The sequence below is a fragment of the Rhinopithecus bieti genome, unplaced genomic scaffold, assembly GCF_001698545.2.
Source record: "Rhinopithecus bieti isolate Rb0 unplaced genomic scaffold, ASM169854v2 scaffold_10347, whole genome shotgun sequence".
Lineage (NCBI taxonomy): Eukaryota > Metazoa > Chordata > Mammalia > Primates > Cercopithecidae > Rhinopithecus > Rhinopithecus bieti.
This window is the reverse complement of record NW_016806836.1, coordinates 631,589-655,231: the sequence shown is the minus strand read 5'-3', so window position 1 is coordinate 655,231 and position 23,643 is coordinate 631,589. Positions and strand designations below refer to the sequence as shown.

Genomic DNA, 23,643 nt, shown 5'->3' with positions numbered 1-23,643 from the left:
CTGTGGGGGGTGTTCGTGACCTCTCACGGCCCCTTCTGGGTTTGGTCGTGCAAACCTGACACACAGCCATCCCGACCAAATGGAAAACTGCAAATTCGAGGACGACCACGGCATTTTTCCAAAACAGTTTAATTAAAAAAAGGTAAAGAAATCTGAAAACTCGGAGGGTGGGGAAGGAATGGGAAAACCCAAAAAAGCATACCGTGTGAGTCTGCTGGCTCAGTGACAAAGAAACACCACCATCAAAAAGATATTTAAGTTTAATACAAATTTTATACAAAGAAAATGTGAAAAAATACTTCCATATGCTAAAAGCAATTATGCTTCACAAATAAGGCCAGCTAGGCTATTTTTTTGTTTTTTTGACAACTGCAATTCACAAATGTTCTTTCTCTCCTGTTTTCTTCTAATACTCTCTTCTTGTTTCTTCTCTAATATGGGTAACTAGCTGGAAACTGTACAGTTCGCATCCTCTTATCAACAATGAAGAGAAAGTAAACAAGACTAAAATGTACAACAAAACGTACTGGAATGATATCGTACAATTAATTTTCTCATATACATACATCACCTTTTGCTTTTTGATCAATGCCTTTTGTTTTACACAACATACAAAAATGGCTCTACAGCATACGTAGTGTACGGACAGCATGACGGGGCCTTGCTTTCTCTCATACTGCCTGTGTTTCATGCTTACATAAAAACGTGAAATTCCATCATATAAATAATACGTACATGCTTCATCCCAGACTCAAACGTCCTCTGCGTGCACCTTGCCTTTGAGTCCTTGCTTCCAAGAAGTGCAGCATCTCTGACCAAGTGTGTGTGAGTGTGTTTAAAGGAACCACAAAGCAAAGATTTCTTTTTTTTTTCAGAGTTCATGATCCTAACACTTTCTATGTTCTCCTCTTCTGTGACTGAGCTGAGTGGGGCTTGTTTCGGTTTCTCTTCTGTAAACAAGGACATGGTTTTTTCCCTTTTAGGAGTAGAGTCATCATTTCAATCACGTGAAATAAACTAGCTTCTCCCTGTGTCCGTCTGGTCCGGAGAGCTTGCGTTTTAGGAACGTCGTAATGTAGTAGCTGAAAGGAGCCAACGGCTTGACAGGATAGAGTCTGTGCCGAAACTCCCGATCCCAACATGCTGTGTAGACACATGAGTGAAAAACGGCTCGCCCTCCCCTGGGTATCCAAGGATGAGGACGTGAGTGTGAAAGTGGTCCCCGGGCCCAGTATCCATTGTGTGACAGACAGGCTAACTGACCACCCCTTCTCCAATACCAAAACATTCTTTTTGTTGTTGGGGTTGGTTCGTTTTTTTTTAATTGTTTTCTTTTCTTTTTTTTTTTTTATAAGTTAAAGTTAATACAAATATAAAAAGGGGAAGGTCCTCTAGGTTTCAATGACATCCACAAATTATACATTATTTACACCTAAAGCACAGGGCTCGTATGGGTGAACAGTTCGCAGTCAAAGCCGATGCCGGGCGTCCTGTAGTGTCGCAGCCCCTGCGCCGGGGGCTCAGGCTCAACGGAGGGTTTTGTCGTTCTCAAGTCTGAGAGCGGCTGTTCTCCTCCCTTTGCTGTTTCTTTTCCTGGCGTCTGGGTTTTTCTCCAATGGGGTGGGTGGTTTGTGTCCCAACTCGCTGCTAGTCCCAGAAGGTGTCCAGCCGAGACTCTTTCGGGAGGAGGCTCTTCGTGCTGGTACTGGTGTTGTGCTCGGAACGTGTCGATCCCCTCTTCTCCTCGCTGCTGCTCCAACTGGATTTACTGCTCCGGGAATGGTCTGAGGAGGAAAACCAATGTGTTTAGCATGCCTGCCCACCTGTGCCTGAGCATAACTATCCTGCAATCTGACCTGCCCTTCCCGCACAGGAAACCACCTTGCCCTCCCCACTGATGGTTCCAACACTGCCACCACTGACTGCTCTACATCTGTGGGTCTGGAGAACAGAAAGGTAGCACAACTTGTTTTTTAGGATTTAACAACAGCCAGTGGAAAAAAACAGTAGGGTGTCATGCTCACAGGGAATAAAGATTTGTGAACTGCCAAGGAAGGCATTTCTTGTGCCGTGTCTGGAACCGTGTACCCTTACTACATCACTGAGCGACACAAGCACCCCATGCACTTCTGGGTCCAACCTTGGCTCCTGGAGAAAGACACCGAAATTTGGCATGCAGTCTACTTCCGTTAGTGGGATTTCTTTTATCAATGTATAGGCTACTTGAAAAATGGACTTAAACCAAATCACACTTGTCCACCCAAGGGAGAGGATCATAAAGGAGAAGAATGGGTAAGCCCACCTGGGAACACAGACCCACTGACTCCTGGTAAGGACAAGCTTGTGGGTGACTGAAGGATTCGGAAGCAGAGTAAGACCTAGGATGGCTTCAAGGACACATGGACAATGAGCTGAGTAGTAACTGAGTAAGAAAGAAATGAAGAAGCTGAAGAAGAGCCGAATGAGGTATCTGTGAAGAGCACTTTAGCCAACAGCCCAGGTCTGCAGGCTCCGCTGGACGGCTGACTGGGAGAAACTTCCAGCCCAGCCCTAAGATCCCATCACATCCTGGATCATTTACTAAGTTCAGACAGACTGGGACAGAATTATTTTTCAATTTCTTAAGGTGGGTGATAATGTTTGGTTGAAAGAGGTTGAGGGAAAGAGTGGAGTGGGCCAAGGAGGGGACCACGCTACTACCTAGGGGGGCTGCATTTCTTGCTGCCTGGTAAAACGGCATGTGTGGGTAATCATGAGTTCTGGAAGATAAGCAGTGAAGAGAATGACAAAGATCTCCAAAGTCATGTAGTTACTCAGGAGAGAACTCTTCTTAGTCACTTGCATCAGTGACCAAAAGGGAGCAATACTGTGGCAGGCAGAGCTGGGGGCAAAGGCAGAGTCTTCTTAACAATCCTCAATCTGCCGCCTTATGCCTTCTTCCCTTAGCCACCAAGCCTATGCTTTTAGTTCTTCGGAAGGACTCTGGGGAGTGATCCAGTTGGTCATCCCCATCCGTGAGAATATCCTACAGCGATGTGGTCAAACCACATCAAGTCCTTCCAGCTCTGGTGAGGGCAGAGACTACCGGCGGGTACTAGAAGAAATGGGACCAGGGCCAAGCTGAGTTCAGTATCTCTCTCCCAGAACCAGGCTGGCCAATGGAGGGATCTGCAGGCCCTCACTCCTCATATGGAGAGGACACGGGACACTGGCTGCCATAGCCAATCACCACTGGAGGGAATCAGTGTTCATCTAGGACCCTTTATGAACAGAGCGAGGACGATCTCCATCAAGAAGCCAGGCCACATGCTCGCTCTCATTTCCTAATGCAGTTTGTGATGGCGACCAGAGGCACAGCAAAGAAGAAACATTGCAAAGGAAGACCCACCACTCAAAAGAACAGGAGAAGACACACCCACAAAGAAAAACACACATGGACACACACAGAACGAGCCTTCTGCATGCCAGGAAGAAGCCCCGGCAGCTTCCGTGAGACAGGGTCATACTTACACTTCTGGGCGGGGTAGTTGGGGTGCGGCTGGTGGTCTGTGGTGGTTGGGGCATAGGCAGGTTGCTTGTCACACCTTTTGCTAACTGAAGAGATAGCACAGGTAGCCTCAGAGTCTGTCAGAGAGCTGGAATTCCGCACAACCCCGAGTGCTTACTATTTTTGTTCATCAACAGGCTACTGTTATTAGAACCAATTGGCACCTTCATTCATGTCACCATTGTCCAACTTTAATGCAAGCACAGGAGACTAAGGCTCTTTAAAAATGCGTATCAAACCACAAACAGGATCACTGGACACAGCACAGCATTACAGGTAGGAAATAAGGTATACAATGACATAAAAGCAACTCAGCATTTTGTAAGCCACAAATTCTCAGAACCACTAGCTCTGCCAATAGCCTAATTCAACCATGGGAAACGGAGGCGGGCAATAGAAACATGCTAAGGTTAAAGGCACCATCCCAGAAATCCAGACAACTTAAGGCAAGTAATAACATCAACTGCCCACAGTGATAACAGAATAGGGAGGAGAGGATGGAGAAGGCACACATGATGAGGAGGACTGAGGAAGGGGCTCCAGATGAGGTGGCAAGTCAGCTAAATTCTCAGCTATGATGGTAGCACACCAACAAATCACCTCTGAAATCAAAGAGTCAAAAAACAGTGATATGAAAGGAGTCTCCATAAATAACTGATATGGTGAGAAGTTTCATAGGAAAACGAAAGTAAGATCAAGAGAAAAAACAAACTCTAGGAAAAAGTAAGGCTGTAAAAAAATGGAAATATAATCACAGTACACTATGTGACTCTGCCATGAATGATATGGTCATAATCATGTAAGAAAGAATTGTCACACTGCAACTTTCTAGACTAAGGCAACAGACAAAAGTGAGGCTTAACTGCAGTTATAGAACAGAATGCACATGTTCTCAACCTTGACAACGGGAAAGTCACAGGGCAGGTGGGAAGGCTGGCTACGACAGGTGTGGGAGAGGTGAGAAGATGAGCTGCCAAAAGAGGGGTCAAGAGATACTGTCTGTAGCAGACAAAACAAAAGAGCTAAGGAGGCAGGTGTTTCATTGGAGCAAGGTAGCACATAAAATAGTAACCTCAGTAGTGTGGAAAGAGGAAGAGTAACTCTCACCTTTTAAAGCTGGAAGTCAACAAGTAATATCTAAAGTCAAGAAATAGAGGTATAGGCAAGTACATTATTTATTAGTAAGGAGGTAACAGGAGGACCAGAATGAGCAGTGCAAACTGGAACTAGGAAGAGTTTTTCCCTGCACTATTTTATTCTCTGCAACTCTGTGCATATATATCTTTAACTAAAAGCTTAAAAATGAAAAGACGAACAGGAGACGCCCGTGCCCACATACTAAGGGAACTCATACCCCTACTAAAATTCTCTCCCTTCCAACTAAACTTAGATGTACTGTCCTAGTACCTGATGCACATGAATAGCACAGGAGCCTTGATGTTTTTAAAACCCATGCTCCTTCTAGATATGTCACGTGCGCTGTCACCAGAAAGCAAGTGCTGGCAGAAGTAAAGTGAGATGGATGAGGAATTAATTAGAAAGGGATCAAAATTGAGGAAGTCTTTCTGCTTTGACATGACCTGTCAACACAAACTGCTCTGGTGAGAAAATCGGGAAGACTGAGAAGACCGAAGGCTGCATTCCCACACAGACCCCTGTGGCCTCCCTGCAGCTTCTCACTCATGCTCTCAGAATCACTCTGGCACTGACTGCAAAACGCACTTTTCCTGCCAGTTTCTGACCATGGGTTCCATGGTGCTCTCACTGTGCCCAGCCTCTTTCCAAGTCCTAAATGTGGGACTAAATCTCTTGTTTTTGAAACACAGTCTCACTCTGTCACCCAGAGTGGAATGCAGTGGCGTGATCTCAACTCACTATAACCTCCGCCTCCTGGGTTCAAGCAATTCTCCTGCCTCAGCCTCCTGAGTAGCTGGGATTACAGGGGTGCATCAGCACGCCTAGCTAATTTTTTATACTTTTAGTAGAGACAGGGTTTCATCATGTTGGTGAGGCTGGTCTTGAACTCCTGACCTCAAATGATCCGCCCACCTTGGCCTCTCAAAGTGCTGGGATTATAGGCATGAGCCACCACACCTGACCTAAATGTGGGGCTAAATCTCTTTTAGTGTATCCCTGGGTGTACCTCAATCTTTATCTAAACCCTGGAGAGGAGGCCCTTTCTGACATGAAGATACCATGATTCTAGCCAATCTGGTCGTCTTTGAAGAAGAAAGTCTCTGCCGCTGACCACGGTGGCACATGCCTGTGATCCCAGCTACTCATGAGGCTGCGGTGGGAGAATCGCTTGAGCTCAGGCCAAGTTCAAGGCCAGCCTTTGTCTCTTAGGTTTCAAAGCAATATTTAGAATTAAAAATGTCAGCTGGGCATGGTGGCTCACGCCTGTAATCCAAGCACTCTGGGAGGCCGAGGTGGGTGGATTGCCTGAGCTCAGGAGTTTGAGACCAACCTGGGCAACACGGTGAAATGCCATCTCTACTAAAATACAAAAACTTAGCCAGGCGTGGCGGTGGGCACCTGTAATCCCAGCAACTCGAGAGGCTGAGGCAGGAGAATCGCTTGAACCTGGGAGGCAGAGGTTGCAGTGAGCCAAGGCTGCACCATTGCACTCTAGCCTGGGCAACAGTGCAAGACTCTGTCTCAAAAAGTAATAATAATTTAAAATGTCCATGACTGTTAATGGCTTAGGGGGATGGTGGAGTATCAGAATAGAAACTGTATCATATCAGCGGCAGAGTGTGTAAAGAAAGAAATGGAGACAAAATGAAATGACTTTTTTTTTTTTTTTTTAAATTTGAGGTCTCATTCTGTTGCCCAGCTGGAGTGCAGTGGCTATTCACAGGCACTCACTGCAGCCTCAAAACTCCTAGGCTCAAGTGACCCTCTGCCTCAGCCTCTCCAAGCAGCTGGGACTACAGGTGCACCCTCGCTTTAGAATAACAACCCTAGAAGAGACATCTAACTAGGCTGAGGAAGGAGACAGGACAGGTCTTACGCTGTGCCATTCAATATGGTAACCACTACAATAAGATATAATGTTGAATTCCATTCCTCAGTCACACTAGCCACAGTTCAAGGCTTCAGCAGTGACACGTGGCTAGTGGCTACCATAGTGGACAGTGCAAATATGGCCATTGTCACAGAACGTTCTATTGGAGACGCAAGGTGTCAAGGAAGGCACTTGGAGACAGATGAGGATATTTAAGTGCCTAGGAAGAAAAGCAGTACAGAGTGAGAAATTTGGCTACAACAAAGGATGCAGATGCCTTTGAATGGCAGGAGAGAAGGACAGGGCACACCTTGCAGAGGGCAGAGGAGCAGCCCTGAGCACCCAGGGATGGTGATGCAGGGAGAGATGCAGGGAGGTCCAAAACAGAGCAGAGAACTTGAGAAATGGCCATTATGGACGATGGAAAATCCTGATGAAAAAAAAAAAAAAAAACTTGGATTACAACACAGGCCTCTGGCCAGGCTCGGTGGCTCACGCCTGTAATCTCAGCACTTTGGGAAGCCAAGGTGGGTGAATCACTTGAGGTCAGGAGTTCAAGACCAGCCTGGCCAACACAGTGAAACCTTATCTCTATTAAAAATACAAAAAATTAGTTGGGCATGGTAATGCACACCTGTAATCCCCATTACTCAGGAGGCTGAGGCAGGAGATCGCTGGAATTGAGGAGGCAGAGGTTGAGATGAGCCAAGATCATGCCACTCCACTCCAGCCTGGGCAACAGAGCAAGTCTCCGTCTCCAAAAAAAAAAGGAACACAGGGCTGGGCGCGATGGCTCAAGCTTGTAATCCCAGCACTTTGGGAGGCCAAGGCACGTGGATCACCTGAGGTCAGGAGTTCAAGACCAGACTGGCCAACATGGTGAAAGCCCATCTCTACTAAAAATACAAAATTAGCCGGGCACGGTGATGCACACCTATAATCCCAGCTACTCAGAAGGCTGAGGCAGAAGAATCATTTGAACCCAGGAGGTGGAGGCTGCAGTGAGCCGAGATCATGCCACTGCACTCCGCCTGGGCAACAGAGCGAAGACTCTGTCTCAAAAAAATAAAAAAAGAACACAAGTCTCTCAGGACAAAAAGTATTGATAAAAGAAAAACAGATATTGGAAAGATGACCAGGCAGAAGAGAATCTTTGCTTCTGAGGTCAGTGACCCAGATTTGCATGTGTGATGAGATTAGTTTGTGTTCTTGTATAACATTCTCCAGTTAAGCACTGAGGCTCAGGTGCGGGTAAATCAAAAGTGGAAAGCTGGGGTTCTTTCAAGGTGGGGTTTTGCCAGATGGACATGCTAGGAAAACATTCCGGGCCTGGGAGACTGGGTTGTATTAGCAAGGGTACTGCATGGCAATTAAGCTGGGAAGGAGGTGGGAAAGGAGGTGGTATAGAAACAAGAGAGTTAGTAGATTTGGATGAGGAAAAAAAGGCCAGCCACATCTGCACCCTGACGTTTCCCAGAGATCAGTGCCTTATTAGTAGAGCCAGACACAAGTGCCATTACTCAGCCATTTTTGAGTTACAAAAGCAATTTTATAGGGGTCCACCTAAGTATACCTGACATATGGTTGCAAGCACGAGTCTGGATTGCAAAGCTCAGGTAGTTGCATATGGTTGCAAAGCTCAGTCCTTGTTAAAAAGAGAATCAAGAAATATGAGAGATGCTAAAAACATCTCAGCATCAAACTGAGCCTGTTAGAAGGGGAAGTAAAGAGGGAGTTGCTTTTTCAATAGGTGGTTCTGTCATATTTAAAGCCAAGTTCATATCTCCCTAAAGTCAGCTCATGTTACTCCCTCTGACTGTGCCCCCAAATCCCACCCGCCTTTCAAAGCATGAGTCTGGCTAGATCTGAACTTAAAGTCTTGGCTCTCACAATTACTCATTGAGTTACTTGGGCATCTGAGTTAACGTCTCTGGACCTCAACTTGCTCATCTGTATAATGGAAATACTAACTATGCTCTCACGGACATTAGGAAGAAACATGATAAGGTGTGTAAGTGCTTCATGCTGTTCAGTAGCACTAATAGCTGCTCTTCTGACTTCCTCTGAAACTCCATGGAGACAGGGATTTATCTGCCTTATTCAGAAAAACTGTCCCTTCCTACCCCCTGCTCGCCCCCCTCTTCCTCCCACCATTTACTGGGGCTTCTTGCCTCCTGTCCTTTCCACTCCCTGGGATAGTGTGCCTCAGGTCAGGAGTCAGCAAACTATGGCCAGCTCAATGCCTGTTTTTGCAATTCAGGTTCAGTGGCACAGGGCATACATTTGTTTACATATTATCTATGTCTACTTTCACACTACAATGGCAGGGTGAGCAGCTAGGACAGGGACCATGTGGCCTGCAAAGCCTAAAATACTTACTAAATGGCCCTCTACAGAAAAAGTTTCTTGACCCTGGTCTAGGTAATACTCCTCCAGCCCGGAATGGAATACGATGCCTCTCCCAACTACCTTCCTGTATGCCACCCTCCTGACGCCAATGGACTCCTGCCAAATTCATCCTACCACGGCATCATTCATCTTCTCAGATGCCATATCGATCAAGTCACTTTGAGGCTCCAAAACTTTAACAGCACCCCTCTGTCTGAAACACTGTTTCCCTAACTTGGAGCTTCCTCACACCACCTGTGCCATTTCGACACATCCATAGTCCTCTTACATATTGCTTAGTTCATGTTTTTATTTTAAACTTCCATAACTTAGGTAAATAAACTTTTATTGTTAACCAACAAAACTGCTATCAAAGGCAACTCCAAAATGAATGTAATGAAAACCTTAAATTAAAAGTTCTAGAGTGGGGAGCATGCTGCTAAAATCTAGAGTCTGCTCAGTCTTTGTTAAAAAGAGAATCAGGAAATATGAGAGATGCTAAAGACATCTTAGCACTAAACTGAGCCTGTTACAAGGGGAAGTGAAGAGGGAGTTGCTTTTTCAATAGGTGATTCAGTCATATTTAATGCCAAGTTCATATCCTCCCTCCTAAAGCAAGCTCGTATTACTCCCTCTGACTGTGCCCCCAAATCCCACCCAACTTTCAAGGCCTAGCCCCTTCAGGAAACCGTTACCAACCCCCTAACAATGGACATCACTTCTTCCTCCATGCACTCAATATGCAGAAGTGAAATGAAATGTTTGCTTTTCAGCTCAAGAGAATCATCAGTGGCTCATGCCAGTAATCCCAGCACTTCCGGAGGCCGAGGCAGGAGGATCACTTGAGGTCAATAGATCAAGACCAACCTGGCCAACGTGGCAAAACACCATCTATACAATTTTTTTTTTTTTTGGAGACAGAGTCTTACTCTGTCTCCCAGGTTAGAGTACAGTGGCATGATCTCGGCTCACTGCAACCTCCACCTCCCGGGTTCTCCTGCTTCAGCCTCCCAAGCAGCTGGGATTACAGGTGCACGTCACCACGCCCAGCTAATTTTTGTATTTTTAATAGAGACGGTTTCACCATATTGGTCAGGCTGGTCTCGAACTCTTGACCTTGTGATCTGCCCACCTCAGCCTCTCAAAGTGCTGGGATTACAGGTGTAAGCCACTGCGCCCAGCCTACAAAAAATTTTTTTAAAAATTAGCCAGACGTGGAGGTGTGTGCCTATAGTCCCAGCTACATGGGAGGCTGAGGCAGGAGAATCACTTGAGCATGGGAGGCGGAGGTTGCACTGAGCTGAGATCACGCTACTGTGCTCCAGCCTGGGCGACAGAGCGAGACTCTGTCTCAAAACATCAATCAATCAATCAATCAATCAATCAATCAGCAAGCAGAAAGGTACTGGAGCTGTGGTGCCAGGCAAAAACCTTAAATGAAATAAAACTGTCTTCCACCAGGAAGGCACCTTCTCTGAACCCTTCTGGAATGACCCAAAACTGCTTTAAGGAAGTGCAAGAAAAAGATTCTTTGGGCTAGGGAAGGAAGACAGCTCAAACTCCACAGAAGAAAAACCCTAGATGTCAAGTCTCAGAAAATTTCCCCAAATCTGCCTGTCAGGTTATTTTCCAAAAGGAAAGGATTTTACAGAAAGATCATCCACCTGAGTACTGCCTTCAATTCTCAAAGGTTTGAGCACCTTCATCCACCGTATGCAAGTGTTAGAACCTCAGAATAAAATCTTACACAGTGTCATTTACCGTGCTCATTTCCCTGAGAGAAAAAAAAACTCCCCAATTCGAATGCACTTCTTCTACCCTACCCCCGGTCAGCAACAGAGGCCTCTGTCCAAATGGAGTTTTACGTGGATCCCCAGTAAATACAACAGGTAATACCGATCAGTTTGAAGAGGTACCTGAAAGATAACATGCTCAGCTAACCCCTCACCCCCACTGACCCACCCCAGGCACCCCTAAGGATCCATGATCGTTTGGAAACCATTGGAATAAACCCTTCAAATTCTCCCTGACAAAATGGCTCCCCATCTGCCCATCTGAAATGTGAAAGCACCGTTCGCCCACCAGGGGGCAACATACCAGAGCCTTGGTTGGAGCCTAAGAGAATGGAGGAGGGCGTCTCTCTGGAGCCAGAAAGGTCAAGGGTCTAGAAATACAAAAAGAAAAAGATGGACTCAAGGCACTGAGGCTAATGTCGCCCCCACAGGGAAATCCAGGGAGTCATGGGGGTGCTCATCGCTGCCCCCAAAGCATCTCAGTGCCCTCTGCCTGGTACGGTCAGGTGGGAGTGATGGGCACAGGGCGGCCAGGTGGCCAAACCCCAGGTGCCATTTCCCACACTGAACAGGCTGGACCACAGCACCAGGGTGGCCCCTCGCTCTACCCTAGAACATTCACTGTTTCCTAAACTCCACTCACTAACAGACCCCCCTCCAGATTTTTGCCATATCCAAGAAGAGACTTCAAAATTCTATCAGTCTGCTTTTAATTCATGCTAGCCTCTGACTAAGTAATACTATCAGTTAAACCAATGTGTTTTAACTGACAATCTAACGATTTATCTTTTTCCTAACATGCACTGAAATAGACAAACAATTACTAAAAATGTAAAAAACTATATACTCATGAAAATAGTCTTCGCATACCATCGATGTCACAAACATCACACCCTGGCAAACAAGGAGGTGAAACCTTCGTGGCCCAATGTGGCAGCCACTAGCCACATGTGGCTACTGAAATCTCAATTAGTTAAATAAAATTGTAAAATACAGTCCTGGGTCACACTAGCTGCATTTCAAGTGCTCAAAAGCTGCATGTGGCTAGCAGCTACCATTCTGGATGGGAGGTATAGGACATTTCCATCATCGCAGAAGTTCTCCTGGGCGACACTACTCTACACGCTGAGGGCCCCAGGGGAGAGTACTAGGGAGCAGTTGCCAGGTCCTACACACACCAGCTCAGGCTCCATGTTCCCACACATCCACTGGAAACTCTGGCACACTGTTACGACAAGCTTCCCAAAACATGCAACTTTCAGGGCGGCAGACAGGGGGTCCTAAGTCCACTTGGCACAAAGGGTAGATGTCACTAGCCAAAGGCACAGGGGGATCCTCACCGAGCCACTGTCCTTGCTTTTCTCAGCTGACGTCTCCTTCTCTTTGGAGGCGCTGGCCGTTTCTGAAGGTGCTGACTGTGTGCTCGAGGAGCTCCCCTGGGACGACTTATTTAGTGTTTCTGTGTTCACCTCAGCATCCGCTTCCTGCTGAGGAGCAGTAGCTGGGGACAAAGGAGAAAGAGATGCCACATATGCAAAGAGTATGATGATTTGGAAACATGCATGGAGCCCCACCCTGCACCCAGTGGCACCCAAGGCTCAGCCCTACCCAGGGCATAAAAGTGTAGGCTCAAGGGGGCCGGATTGCCAGAGTTTTCCAGAAGCTGGAATTCCAAACTTTAACGTAAACATGTTGAGACGGAGTCTCACTCTGTCACCCAGGCTGGAGTGCAGAGGCATGATCTCGGCTCACAGCAACCTCTGTCTCCCGGGTTCAAGTGATTCTCCTGTCTCAGCCTCCCAAGTAGCTAGGACTCAGGTGCACACCACCACATCCGGCTAATTTTTGTATTTTTAGTAGAGATGGGGTAACACCATGTTGGTCAAGTTGGTCTTGAACTCCTGACTTCAGGTCATCCACCTACCTCGGCCTCCCAAAGTGCTGGGATTACAGGTTTGAGCCACCGCACCTAGCCAACACGTTGATTTTTAATGGTTAGCAATTCAAGTTTTATTAAATCATTCTGGGATGAAAGTATACTCTTGGAACAAACAAAGCCCATCAACAAGAGCCCACCTGTAACTGCCAATTTAGAGTTACTCTATTTAGTAATTTCTAGGTGGAGACCTGTATTTTTAGCCGCAGGGGCTTGCTTCCTTCTAAGGTGGGACAGGAAAACCACATGAAAGGCGACATGCTGTCAGAGGCCCAGAGCATCTGGAGATGGCAGAAACTTGGACACAGAAAAACAGGGCGTTGGGGAGGAATTTAGGAAGAACAGATGTAATTATATCACAAAAAAAGGAAAGCCAAAGGACATTTTGGCCATCTTGGCAAAACAGCAAAAGCCTTATCAGACACATTCCAGAACATAGGGAAAACACAGAGACTTTACTCCAGTAAGAGACCAAAAGTCTCTACAAAGAAGACATCTCCCAAAAGACTAAAGAACAGGGCAAGGTATGCTCCAATATTGCCTTTTACAAAATAATAAAAAAACAGATTTGTCTAGAGCAAGAGCTGGCAAGCTAGCGCTGCCTGTTTTATTGGCAGACAGCCATATCCATCCATTTACATATCATCTATGTCCATCCATTTACATATCATCTAAGACTGCTTCTGCACTGCAACAGCAGAGTTAAGTAGTAGCAACAGAAACCACATGGTATACAAAGCCTAAAATATTCACTCTCGCCCTTCACAGAAAAGGTTTACTAACCCCTGGTCAAGCTCACACTTGAGTCATTTATGTACCATCTTTGCAAATTTTGCCCATCTGTAGACATACTACCTTATTGTATTATTTATGTGACACTTGAAATTCTTTAAAACGGAAGCGTTTAATTCCAACCATACAAAGCTAGTATCATTTGCCACAAATAAAAGGTAACTGTAAAAAATCACCTATAGGCTGGGAATGGTGGCTCACGCCTGTAATCCCAGTACTTTGGGAGGCCAAGGCAGGCAGATCACTTGAGGTCAGGAGTTTAAGACCAGCCCGGCCAACATGGCAAAACCCTGTCTCTACTAAAAATACAAAAATTAGCTGGGCATGGTGACGTGTGCCTGTAATACCAGCCACCCGGGAGGCGGAGGCAGGAGAATTACTTGAACCCAAGAGGCGGGGTTGCAGGGAGCCGAGATCACACCACTACATTCCAGCTTGGGGGACAAGAGCAAAACTCTGTCTCAAAATAATAGTAATAATAATTTATAAAATATTATTAATGCCGGGCGCAGTGGCTCACGCCTGTAATCCCAACACTTTGGGATGCCGAGGTGGGCAGATCACCTGAGGTCAGGAGTTCAAGACCAGCCTGACCAACATGGAGAAACCCCATCTCTACTAAAAATACAAAAAAATTAGCCGGGCGTGGTGGCGTATTCCTATAATCCCAGCTACTCGGGAGGCTGAGGCAGGAAAATCACTTGAACCCAGGAGGCAGAGGTTGCGGTGAGCCAAGATCACGCCACTGCACTCCAGCCTGGGCAACAAGAGTAAAACTCTGTCTCCAAAAAAAAAAAAAAAAAAAAAAAAGAATTGATAAATTCTAACTAGATAGTGCTTCCTGATGGAAGCTGTAGGCCTGGGGACTGCTTGTTCTATGTTGGAAAGGGTAACTACAAATATTACAGCAGTGTCAAAGACAGGTTAGTTCCAAACCAACACTTTTTACTTAATGAAGAAATTGGGAATCTATATTATCTAAAGCCACAAGTCCATTACTGCCAAAAAAAAAAACCCACAGTGTCTCAACTTCAGTACTACTGACATTTTAGGCCTGAGAAGAGATCAAGGGTTCTGCAAAAATCAAAGGTTCAAAATGTCCCTGGCTCAAGTCTTAGCTATGTGCCTGCATGCTGCTCACCTATGTGTAAGAGACAAAATTGTTTTTGAGTGAAAGTGACCAGAAACCAGGCAACCTCCCTTGTCAATTAGCCCTGAGACCCCTGAGGTCCACAGGGAAGACCAATGCCCAGCCACTGCAGCCCAGGATGGGAGGCAGTCCCACAGTGCATTACCTGACTGGGTGCAGGACTTCATGTGCTCAGGCCAGTGGGCTTGCTGGCAGGGGTAGTCACAGTAGCTGGTGTTCCAACAGCAGTAAAAGATGGCCTCCTTCTTGCAGTTGGCACACCACTGCTTCTTCTTGGTCTCATCCACCGCCTGCTGCTTCTCCAGCTCCAGTTGCTTCTTCACTTCGGCGATGAGCCGGTCCCGCTCCTGCTCCAGGCTCTGACGCATCTCCGCCATGGTCAGCTCTGGTGGAGGAGGGGAAGGAACACTGCTCATCACCTGACCCCAGCCTGGGCTGTGGGGCGAATCCTGCCCCCAGATTCAGGCAGACGTGGGTGCAAGACCAGGCTGGGAGAAGCCCTGGCTGTGTGCCCATGGGCAATAACCTAGCCCGAGTCTTCATCTGTAAATAGGGCATTCATCATAGAGACCAGATGGTGCTGCCTGTTGAGAGTGGACATGAGGCGCCCAGCGTGGAGACAACTGCAGCCCCAGAGGATTTTCAACACCAGACGACATTCTGGGAATTCCTCAAAGTAACCCTTGAAACAACTGCCACCAAAACTCACTTTCCATCCTAATATTCATTAACATAAACCGTTTCCCCCCATCAATCTATACCTATATAGCACCCACTACATGGAGGCACTGTTCTAAGAACTTCATAAATATTAACTCAAGTAACCCTCATCCTAATAATCCTACGGGGTAAGTACTACTATTCTACCTCTTTCACAGATGAGGAAACTGAGGCACACAGCTAGCTGGGCCTAGAACTCAGGCATGCTTTCTTGTAGGCATCTCTTGTGGCACTGGATCCAGATGGGACAGTGGTTGAAGATTATACTAACAGGACAACTATGAACCTACTCAGTCTACCAAGATTTCTCTAATTTTACTTCAGTAACCCCACAGGTATTCATTTAGGAGTGACCTGCAGGCTGTAATAAAAGAAAACTAGGCCGGGTGCAGTGGCTCATGCCTATAATCCCAGCACTTTGGAAGGGCAAGGTGGATGGATCATCTGAGGTCAAGAGTTCGAGACCAGCCTGGCCAACATGGTGAAACCCTGTCTCTGCTAAAAATACAAAAATTAGTTGGGCGCAGCGGTGAGTGCCTATAATCCCAGCTACTTGGGAGGCCGAGGCAGGAGAATTGCTTGAACCCAGGAGGTGGAGGTTGCAGTGAGCTGAGATCATGCCATTGCACTCCAGCCTAGGCAACAAGAGTAAAACTCCATTGACAAGAGAGGGGAAGGGACAGAAGGGGAGGGGAGGGGAGAGGAGAGGAGGGAAATGGTCCCTCAATTCCTTCAAATACTCTTCCTGAACTTTATAAAAGAAAATTAATCCCTCATAAAGAAGTTAACTACTTGTGGCCAGACAGAACCTTCGAGTCAATCAAACTACCTTTAACTATGGGCCTGCAAAATATAGCTAAGTTCTGGCCAGCCCACAGGTAATTTTTTCAAATGTATAGTCAACACATAAAAAGAAAAGGACTTTATGAAAGTAAGATTCCCTGATTTTATTAGAAAAACAAGAAGTGGTGGCAGGGGCAGTGGATCACATCCGTAATCCCAGCACTTTGGAAGGCCGAGGTGGGTAGATCGCTTGAGGCCAGGAGTTTGATACCAGCCTGGCCAACATGCTGAAACCCCGTCTCTACTAAAAGTACAAAACTTAGCCAGGCATGGTGGCGCACACTTGTAATTCCAGGTACTTGGGAGGCTGAGGCAGGAGAATCACTTGAACCTGGGAGGCAGAGGCTGCAGTGAGCCTAGATTACATCACTGTACTCCAGCATGGGAAACAAGAGTAAGACTCTGTCTTTTTTTTAAAAAAAAAAAAAAAAAAAAGGCAAACGAGAAGAAGCAACAACAACCAAATAAGCGTCCAGAAAGAATGAACCAAGGGCTCCTCTCCAGGGGGCTCTGAAAGGATTCATGTCTGTGACTTCGATGCAGACCACAGGTGAGCAGGTAGGCACATCTGGGCATGGGTCCTCAACCTAAGAGTTCTGCTGCTGCCAGCAGCCCATCTGATACTACGTGAGGATCTGAAGCAATCACTCCTACCTCTGGGGAAAAGCTTATCTATACAGAATGATGGGCCAAAACATCTGTCAATCTAATCCAGGGACCAATAAAGTATCTTTCTTCACAGTGAGCAGTGCACGGGAAGCATCCAGATATTGTTAAAGGACCCGGCACTCAATGATGAATAGGGTGAAGAGTGCCCAGACTTGAACTGTGGCCATGTCACCTTGAATAACTTCCTCAACATGCCGGTTTCTTCCCTTGAAAACTGGGGATATATCCACAGCATGCAGAGTGTGAAAAAAAGAAAAGGAAAACCAGGGATATAACAGATCCCTTATCACAACAGTTTGTGTGATGAAATTAGTTAAGTTCACTGCAGCCTCGACTTTTCTCAGGCTCAAGTGATCCTCCTTCCTCAGCCTCCCAAGCAGCTGGGACCACTGGAGCATACCACCAGGCCCAGCTAATGGCTTAAAATTTTGTGTAGAGATGGGGTTTCGCCAGATTACCCAGGCTGGCCTTGAACTTCTGGGCTCAGGTGATCCTCCCATTTGGGCCTCCCAAAGGGCTGGAATTACGGTGTGAGCTGCTGTGCCTGACCAATCCTCATTATTTTATTGTTGAGGCTGGTGTTCTGAACAGAGGAAAGGGGGGCTCCCACCAACACCCGCTCTTATACCTGGTTTCTCCAGGCCAGACTCTTAGGATTCTGTGGTCTCCCTACAAGTCATACAATCCTAGCCTAATTTTAACTGCACTCACATCTGGGCTTGACTCCAGAGGTGCAAAGAAGTTCACACACAAAACCCTCCTCAGTCCAAACCAAAGTGTCAGGCCTTACCCAAGTTGTGTTTCATTTCGGAAAGCTCTTGCTGGTGCAGCCACTGGAGCTTCTCTATCTCGATCCTCAGTCTGCGAATCTGGAAGAGGGAGAGCGAGCATCTTCAAAAGCTGTCTCATGCAGTTCACCCGCAGGTTTCAGAAGCTCAACCATGGCTGGCTGTGAGGGGTACCGGAATCATGCTAACCTTCCCACAACTGTAGTTCAGAGAGGTGAGTACTACTGAATGAACCCAAATTCACCAGAAACACTGGTTCAGAAAACCAAGTATAAACAGTCCATCAATTCCAAGAAATACTGGCACGAGGGAAAGTCACTTAAAGTGACAGGGACCAGACTTTCATATAAATAATATATTAAGGGTTTGATTAGGATTTTGGTCTATAAATATGAAACAAATACAAAGATAGCTGGATTTTCGCTCTTACATAACAACATTTAGATGGTGCGATCCACACTTATTCACCTGAAATTCCAAAGCCTGACATCTCTGAAAACCAAAGGGTATTTCTGGGCAGGGGAGGTGTGACTTTGGGGCCAAACTCATTTTGAAGGGAAAATAAACTCAACCTGATCTGAGAGGAAACTAATTAAACAGTGTTTTGGCCAGGTGCGGTGGCTTGCACCTGTAATGCTAGCACTTTGGGAGGCCGAGGTAGGCAGATCACTTGAGGTCAGGAGTTAGAGACCAGCCTGATCAACATGGTGAAACCCCATCTCTACTAAAAATACAAAAATTAGCCGGGCATGGTGGCGCACACCTGTAATCCCAGCTCTTGGGAGGCTGAGGCACGAGAATCATTTGAACCTGGGAGGTGGAGGTTGCAGTGAGCCAAGATCATGCCACTATGCTGCAACCTGGGTGACTCTGTCTCCAAAAAAAAAAAAAAAAAAAATTAATTTAAAAAATAATAATAAACAGTGTTTAATTATCACAGTAGTTCTCAACCAGGGCAATTTCGAGTACTCTCCCTGTCATGAGAATGTCTGGAGTCATTTGTGGTTATCACAATTGAGCAGTGTTGCTCGCATGTGAGTGTAGAGGCCAGGGATGCTGCTCAACATCCTACAATGCACCGGGCAGCCCCACAACAGAAAAGTACCTGGTGCAAACGTCAGTATAACTAAGGCCGAGAAAACCTGATTTATTTATGTAGCGTGAACAATCACATTTCATTGCAGAAATGGTGTCTCTAATTGTGGGGGGTTGCATATTACCTCTCTAAAATCCAAAAAACTTCTGGCATACATCCAGATCCAAGGTTTCAGGTGAGATATTATGAACCGTATTTTCAACCACACACCAATTCTTACAATGTATACAAACACGAATGAAGTTGTTTCTAAAGCAACTTCTTATTTGATGTCCGAAGCATAATCATAAAGGTCATATTTGCAAAACTATTCAAGGGGATTCATTGATTTTTCTTGGGGCCTCTCTTAAATCTTTGTATTCACAATGTTTTCTGTTTAAGGAACCACAAGGTTGCCTTCCTGAAGATTTTCTCCTCTTCATCTGAGCACCAGCCTAATGCTGCCAAGTCCTAAAAGGTCAATAGCTCTGTAAAGGATTCCCACAGTTCTCCAACATCACCTTAGATGACCTCTATAAGTCCTGCCACTTGTCATTTCACCAGATAACCTGTTTGTATCTGGCCCACACTGTACCATCCACAGACAACCGGGAAGTGGCCCACTCTCCAAGCCCTGATAGGGAATTAGCCTAAGGGGGAAGTTCAGAGGTATATTTTTATAAGTGGACGCTTTATAAGTGGATAGCTTTTTTTTTTCCTCCTTAAGAGACAGGGTCTCATTCTGTCTCCCAGGCTGGAGTATAGTGGCACAATCACAACTTACTGTAGCCTCAAACTCCTGGGCTCAGGCAATCCTCCTGCCTCAGCCTCCTACAGAACACACCACCATCTCCTGCTTGTTTTTTAAAAATTTTTGTAGAAATGGGTTTCACTATGTTGTGCAGGCTGGTCTCAAACTCCTAGCCTCAAGCAATCCTCAGGATTCCCAAAGTGCTGGGATTACCACAACTTCCCAAAGCGCTGGGATTACAGCCACCACACCCAGCCAATGAAATGTCTTAACCACTTTCTTCTCTATGCAATTACATAATTATGGAGACTCCAGTATACAAAGTATTGAACAACAAGAAGCACTTGTATTAAAAAGTCCAAACTTATAGAGAAGATTCAGGAGCCAGTTTTACATGAAGCAAAAAGAACTGGTATCCAGTTTCACCAATAGGTTAACTGAAGCTCTGGTTTTGGCTGTTTTATTAGAAATGATCACACAAAGCAGGGCATGTCTCCACAGCCCCAGCTGACTGGCTAAAGGAAAAAATACCCTCATCAAGTAGAGCCAGCTTAGTGACCAAGTCAGGATCCAAGAGGGGTTTCCAGAGAAGCTTCTTCATGGTATCACCTTTAAAGCAGCCCATAAAACACTCTTAGCAAATAAGGAATTCATGTGTCACCTCTGACCTCAGCTATTGTGCTTCCAGTAGTGTTTTTAGAAAGATCGTTGTATATTTCTGTCATTGTTCCTTTTATTGCGTCCATCATCTGAAAGATAAAAACAGAAACAATTCAGCTGATCACTTCTTGGAGGCTTTTCCTGGTGACAAATACCTAAAATCTATCTGTATAAAGCAGAGGTTCTCAACTCAGGGCAATTTTGTCCCACATGAGACACTGGGCATTTCTGGTTGTCATGACAGGTGCAGGAGCGAGGAGAAGGAGCTGCTACTGGCATCTGGAGGGTGGAGGCAGGGACGCTGCTAAACTTCCTACCTAAACCATGCTAAATGCACACAAGGACCCCGCACAAAAAACAGCAACATTTGAGCCCAAAATGTCACCAGCATTGAGGTTAAGAAACCCCAACATTAACGGGGTAAAAATTTCCAACAAATTTCATGTATTGCATTGTGGTGCCACTTCATAACCATAAAGCTAGTTTCCATACCCACATAAAGCTAGTTTCTATACCACAGTTTGGCTGAAACTGGAGAAGCCAAATTTGGCCCCCAGATGTGTGGTGTTTTATTTTCGTTTGTTTTTGTTTCTTTGTTTTTAAGATGGAGTCTCACTCTGTCACCCAGGCTGGAGTGCAGTGGCGCGATCTTGGCTCACTGCTACCTCCGCCTCCAGGTTCAAGCGATTCTCCTGCCTCAGCCTCCCAAGTAGCTGGGATTACAAGCGCACACCACTACACCCAGCAAATTTTTTTTCTACTTTACTAGTAGAGACGGGGTTTCACCATTTGGTCAGGCTGGTCTTGAACTCCTGACCTCAAGTAATCCACCCACCTTGGCCTCCCAAAGTGCTGAAGCCACCGTGCCCGACCCCCAGATGTCTTTTATTTGGCCAGTAAGGTATGTTCGAGAGAGGAATTACCGTTTTGGTTTTCATTATTTCCCCTTAAAAAACCAGCAATGTTTTGTTGAGGTATATGCATATACTACACCATTCATTCATTTAAAGTATACAATTCAATGGCTTTTAGTACCCCAGCGTTGTGTATCTATCACCACAATCATTTCACAACATTTTCATTATCCCGTAAAGAAAATCCCACTCCAGGCCAGGCGCAGTGGCTCAAGCCTGTAATCCCAGCACTTTGGGAGGCCGAGACGGGCGGATCACCAGGTCAGGAGATTGAGACCATCCTGGCTAACACGGTGAAACCCCATCTCTACTAAAAAATACAAAAAACTAGCTGGGCGAGGTGGCGGGCGCCTGCAGTCCCAGCTACTCGGGAGGCTGAGGCAGGAGAATGGCGTAAACCCGGGAGGCGGAGTTTGCAGTGAGCTGAGATCAGGCCACTGCACTCCAGCCTGGGCAACAGAGCGAGACTCCGTCTCAAAAAAAAAAAAAAAAAGAAAGAAAGAAAGAAAGAAAATCCCACTCCGCCTGGCCTTAGTCTTCACTTCCCGGTATCCCATCCCCCCTCCCCCAGCCACTGACAACCACTGATCTTCTGTCTCTCCACATTTGCTCAGTCTGGACATTTCATATAAATGGAATCACACAACTCAAGGTCCTCTGTGATTCACGCATCCGTGCTGCAGCAGGAGCGGAACTTCATTCCTTTTTATAGTCCATTTTACAGATATGGCTGGTTTGTCAATTTTAATGCCTTCAGTCAGGACATTGTCTTTGCAGTTCATTTCCCATATTCTTTTTCTTTAACTATCTGACCCTTGAAGGCATCAGCCAGTTGGTGACATCAGCTAAGGTCCATGCAGCAGGCACCCAGGGATTTTCTGACTATGTTCGTAGGATGAATTTCTCTTCTACCTCCCACCTGCCAGCTGACCCTTCCCCCATCACAGCAGAAAGAGGGGGGGACAGGAGATCAGGCTCTGTCTCAGGCCCGGCTTGACTGGTACAAAGTCTCTCCAGCGCTTTCTAGATGCCCCAATTCAGGGAGAAGGCGGGACAAAGAGCAGCCTTGTATCTGATGCCTCACTATCCATAACCTCTAAGCCTCGGTTTCCCCACAAAAAAAAAAAGAACTGCATGCCCCCCTGGTAGGGTGTGCAAGAGGATTAAATGAAAAAAAACACGCAAGGACTGTGTCTCGTTACCTGCCACAGAGTAGGTGTTCATAAAGAAATACCCATTCGTCTTATTTTTAAAGAAAAAGAAATTCATACAAGTATGCAATTGCATAATTGCTGCCAAGCCCCAAAATAGTAGGCCCAAATTCGCCCCAAAATGGAGTAAAATGAATAAAATCTCTGTTAAGATTTCCACTCTCAGCTTGCTGTGGAGTCCACACCAGGCCACTGCCAGTAAAAACACTCAGCTTTGCAGCCTCCTGCACTTGTCTCCTTGCTCTGTTGCACCCACCGTGTCCGTTTTAAAAATTACAACTAAATGGCTTTACAAGAAAACTTTAGAAAGTGGGCGAAATTCAGTACATTGCTAATGCAATGGTCACATTCCATTTCAAAGATATCATGCATTCATGGACTGCCTTTTACTCTAAACTTCCAAATATAGCAATGACTTCAACATCAGTAAAGAATATCACTCTGCCAAAACACACAGAACTGCATCTTCCACTCCAGGTCACCTCAGAGACAGGAAAAGTTCATCAGCTCCCAAAAAATGTCACTGTGTTCATTTTTTTTAACTTCAAAGAAAACACCTATCAAAAAAATCATTCCTGGACAGGCACAGTGGCTCACGCCTATAATCCCAGCACTTTTGGGAGGCCAAGGCAGGCGAATCACCTGAAGTCAGTAGTTCAAGACCAGCCTGGCCAACATGGTGAAACTCCGTATCTACTAAAAATACAAAATTAGCCGGGTAAGACCCCATCTCTAAAAAAAAAAATTTTTTTTAATAACTTTTTAAAGAACCAACGGGATGCAGAAGGTAACAGAATTAAAAGGGTTGCAGGAGCTAAGAAAACAGCCTTCCTGCAAACCACTAATCAGATCCACTCAGCAGGCCTCAGCTTTCCCATTCATGAGCCAACTGCTGGGACCAAATCAAGGGAAGGTGATGTAAGGAGAACTGAAGGTAGAACAAGAGATCATTCAGGCAAAACCACACACCTACTTAAATCACTAACGAAAAAATTACCCCCTTTCAATTCTCTAATAATCCTACAGAATCCTACAGATCACTTTAGCAATAAGTCTGTTTGGTACTGTGTGTTTTTTTTTTTTTTTTTTTTTTTTGAGACGGAGTTTCACTCTGTCCCTTAGGCTGGAGTGAAGTGGCACAATCTCGGCTCACTGCAACCTCCACTCCCTGGGTTCAAGCAATTCTCCTGCTTCAGCCTCCTGAGTAGCTGGGTTTATAGGTGCCTGCCACCACGCCAGGCCAATTTTTGTATTTTTAGTAGAGACGGGGTTTCGTCATGTTGGCCAGGCTAGTCTTGAACTCCTGACCTTAGGTGATCCACCCAGCTGGGCCTTCCAAAATACTAGGATTCCAGGCGTGAGCCACTGCACCAGGCCTTTTTTTTTTTTTTTTTTTTTT

At 45.9% G+C, this 23,643-nt stretch overlaps 1 protein-coding gene across 1 annotated transcript in view; it reads right to left on the bottom strand.

Annotated features, from left to right (window-relative positions):
- Positions 1–242: 242 nt before the first annotated feature.
- Positions 243–23,643, bottom strand: part of ZMYND8 (zinc finger MYND-type containing 8) — a 152,753-nt gene continuing 129,352 nt past the window's right edge. The window contains 7 exon segments of the mRNA XM_017877885.1: positions 243–1,784; positions 3,511–3,594; positions 11,040–11,106; positions 12,076–12,236; positions 14,759–14,998; positions 17,636–17,714; positions 20,128–20,208. Of these exon segments, the coding sequence (XP_017733374.1) occupies positions 1,648–1,784; positions 3,511–3,594; positions 11,040–11,106; positions 12,076–12,236; positions 14,759–14,998; positions 17,636–17,714; positions 20,128–20,208 (849 nt within the window). The 3' untranslated portion in view covers positions 243–1,647.